The sequence below is a fragment of the Gavialis gangeticus genome, unplaced genomic scaffold (genome assembly GCF_001723915.1).
Source record: "Gavialis gangeticus isolate Ggan-Ray unplaced genomic scaffold, GavGan_comp1, whole genome shotgun sequence".
NCBI classification, from domain to species: Eukaryota; Metazoa; Chordata; order Crocodylia; family Gavialidae; genus Gavialis; species Gavialis gangeticus.
In genome coordinates this window covers 59,435,568-59,438,391 of record NW_017728994.1, presented here as the reverse complement: position 1 = coordinate 59,438,391, position 2,824 = coordinate 59,435,568, and the positions used below count along the sequence as shown (strand labels likewise).

Sequence of the window (2,824 nt, the reverse complement as noted above, 5' to 3'; positions counted from 1 at the left end):
TGCAGGCTCCCACCCTGGGGGTTTTTAAGAGGAGGTTGGATGACCACCTTACTGGGGTCATTTGACCACAGTGCTCTTCCTGCCATGGCAGGGGGTCGGACTAGATGATCTGCTCAGGTCCCTTCCGACCCTAGAAACTATGAAACTATAAATGTTCAGTAACTAAGGCGCTTCAATGAACGTGTAGCAATGTCCACGGTGTCTTTATTAATCCTTGCCGAGGCTGTAATTAAGGTTTTGCTTTAGGGAGGCTGCTAATGCGCTGTGTGTCGAATGTGTCTCTGCAGTAAATAATACACTTTTTATGGTCACAATCCCCTTCCACACAGCTTTTCCTGCATAAAGTAAAGAGTAAAATGCACTGCATTATTGGAGTTGCATGTATTTAGGTCAGAGAGCAGACCTTGGTCCAAAGAATGAAATCTTGGTCCATTGAAATGTGTGGGAGATGCAATCTAAGACTCATTTTATGACTTCACTAGCGATGCTGCAGCATTCTCCCTTTGCTCATTTGATTCTGTGCTTTTGCAAAACTCCCATAAAGGGCAATCGATATTAGGAACATTTGTGTGTTTTGGACATGCAAGGAAGGCTCGGTGAGCAGTGCACTTCCAGATGGGAGAATACACATCTCCACAAACTATGGATGAGAGGGTTGAAATTCAAACCTGAAAATTATGTAAAACATGGTACCGGCTAAGAACATTCCAAAAGCATTCAAGTCCGTTTTTAAAAGGATTCATTCTGAATGGTCATTTTATATTATTTTAGAGGCGAGAAGCCCAACGTTGAAGTTAGCCACATTCCAAAGGTGTACCACAGATCCTACAGGCCTGAAGGGATGATACCAAAATACACTGGTCACGTTCCACGTAAGGACTTTGAATGTCTTGCCTTTAAAAACATACAGTTCACTATTGTGAAACTGTTTTCCAGCACTGATTTACTACTTATTTATTTTGGTTGTTCCCTCTTTTTGAATAAAAAGCTGCCCATCCAATACTCTAGCCGCTCTTAACAATATTTTAAAAGCACCTGTTTAAATATTGCTGATTACAGCAATAAGAAATGACCCTGTGTCAAGACGATTGTAACAAAAACCAACTAGCCTTTCTACAAAATCCTCACCAGTTGCTTACCAGCTAACCCACCTCCTTAGTGGGGAGGAAGAAAGGGCCAACTTGACAGTTCAACCTCAAGGCTAGCAAACAAGGGAGAGAAGTGAGCTCCAATGGCTCAGACACTAATGGGGAATATTGTGCCAAATACCCGTCTTTTCTCTGATGTCAGTGGGAATCCATTGTAGGCACTCCAAGGAGGCCCTAAATTGGGTAGGGGATTCAGCATTTAAGCAATGGACGTTTGTTTCTTGCAGATCAACATCTTATTGTTGGAAAAACCTATGGAAACTTGTGCCGAAGCTGCTCTGCGTGCAGTCACAAGGAGGCGTGCTATGGCACATATCTCACTAAGAAACATCGTGCCGAATGGAAGCACCAGAAGAACAGGGAATGTGACGTGAAGAGCTGAGACACGTAATGCTTTCGACTTTGGCAAGTGCTGATTAAAAGCCTAATTAAATACTATCTGTGATGCGTGTGTCTAAGCCTTTTAGGCTTGGTTCCAACCTTTAATGCTTTATTATTTTGAGATGTGTCGTGCTTTGGACAAATTTCACTTGTGAGGCGAACATAAAATCAGGTTCTATGAGTCATGAACTCATCTAGCGTTTAGCGCTCAGCTTTCTTTTAATGTCCTTTAGCAGAACTACTCAGAGACTTGTTCATTATAATTTACTTCTGTTTTCCTGAATGGAGGGCACTGAGTGTTTGGACTGCAGTAAAAAAATTACCAGGGTGAAAAATTCCAGAGAGCAAGAAATCTGTGACTTGGACAGGGGTTCAGTACAGGAGGGCAGGCATGGTGTGTTGGGCTAAAGCATTTTAACAAGTAACATTTAAAATACTGCTTCAGCCAACATTTCCAAACTGCTGACAACTGAGCCCCACTTCATAAAAATAAAATCATTCTTGCTGTAATTCAACCACCCCCTTTGTGATCAAAGTCTACTCATTTATATTTATAAGGGATTGACACATACTTGTTCCCCTGCCTCCTGGCTTAACTTTTTGTGTCCTTTGATGTGGGCATATCCTATGTTTTGGGAAACTGGAGTATAGAAGGAGGCTGAGGCAAAAGATATCAACAGATTGTGATACAGCCAGGCATGTAGATGTCATTATTTCCAGGACTGGTGGGTTTGGAGAGATCAGAGACTCCTTTTCCCTTCAACTCATAGCTATAGGGCATTAGGTCTGTGCGAAGCAGCTAGTATTTGCTTCAGATTCGGCTGATTCGGGGGACAGTGATTCGATTCAGTGATTTGAATCACTGTCCCGAATCAATTCGGCCAAATCTCCAAATCACCCAGGCCCATCCCCTACAGCCAGCAATGGCTGCCCCACCCACCCCAGCTCCCGGCACTTGTTAAAAAAAACCCTGACCCAGTGGGTGCTGCCAGGCAGGGGGCAATCCCTGCTGCCCCCCACTGCACACTGCATGGGGGGCTCTGCACAAGCCCCCCGCCCCACTGCCCCAGTCCCCCCATGGCTGTCAGGCCCACCATGGTTCCGGCCCTTTAAGAAAAACAAAACAAAAAACCCTGGACTCACCATTCCTGCCGGCGGGGGGGTGATCCCTGCTGCCCCTCTGCACCAGCCCCCTGAAGCCCCAAGGCCACTGCAGGAGGGGTGAGTTTGGGGGCTTTTCTCCTTTTTTTTTGTCTTAAAGGGCCGTAACTGAGATGGGCAGGGCAGCCATGGAG

The 2,824-nt window shown here is 45.1% G+C and overlaps 1 protein-coding gene across 1 annotated transcript in view; it reads left to right on the top strand.

Moving 5' to 3' along the window:
* The window catches only part of CUNH10orf82 (chromosome unknown C10orf82 homolog), a 16,863-nt gene extending 15,333 nt beyond the window's left edge, over nucleotides 1-1,530 (top strand). Inside the window, exons 4-5 of the mRNA XM_019502163.1 lie at nucleotides 772-872; nucleotides 1,376-1,530. Of these exons, the coding sequence (XP_019357708.1) occupies nucleotides 772-872; nucleotides 1,376-1,530 (256 nt within the window). The remainder of the gene's footprint in view (nucleotides 1-771; nucleotides 873-1,375) is intronic.
* The last annotated feature ends 1,294 nt before the right edge of the window (nucleotides 1,531-2,824 follow it).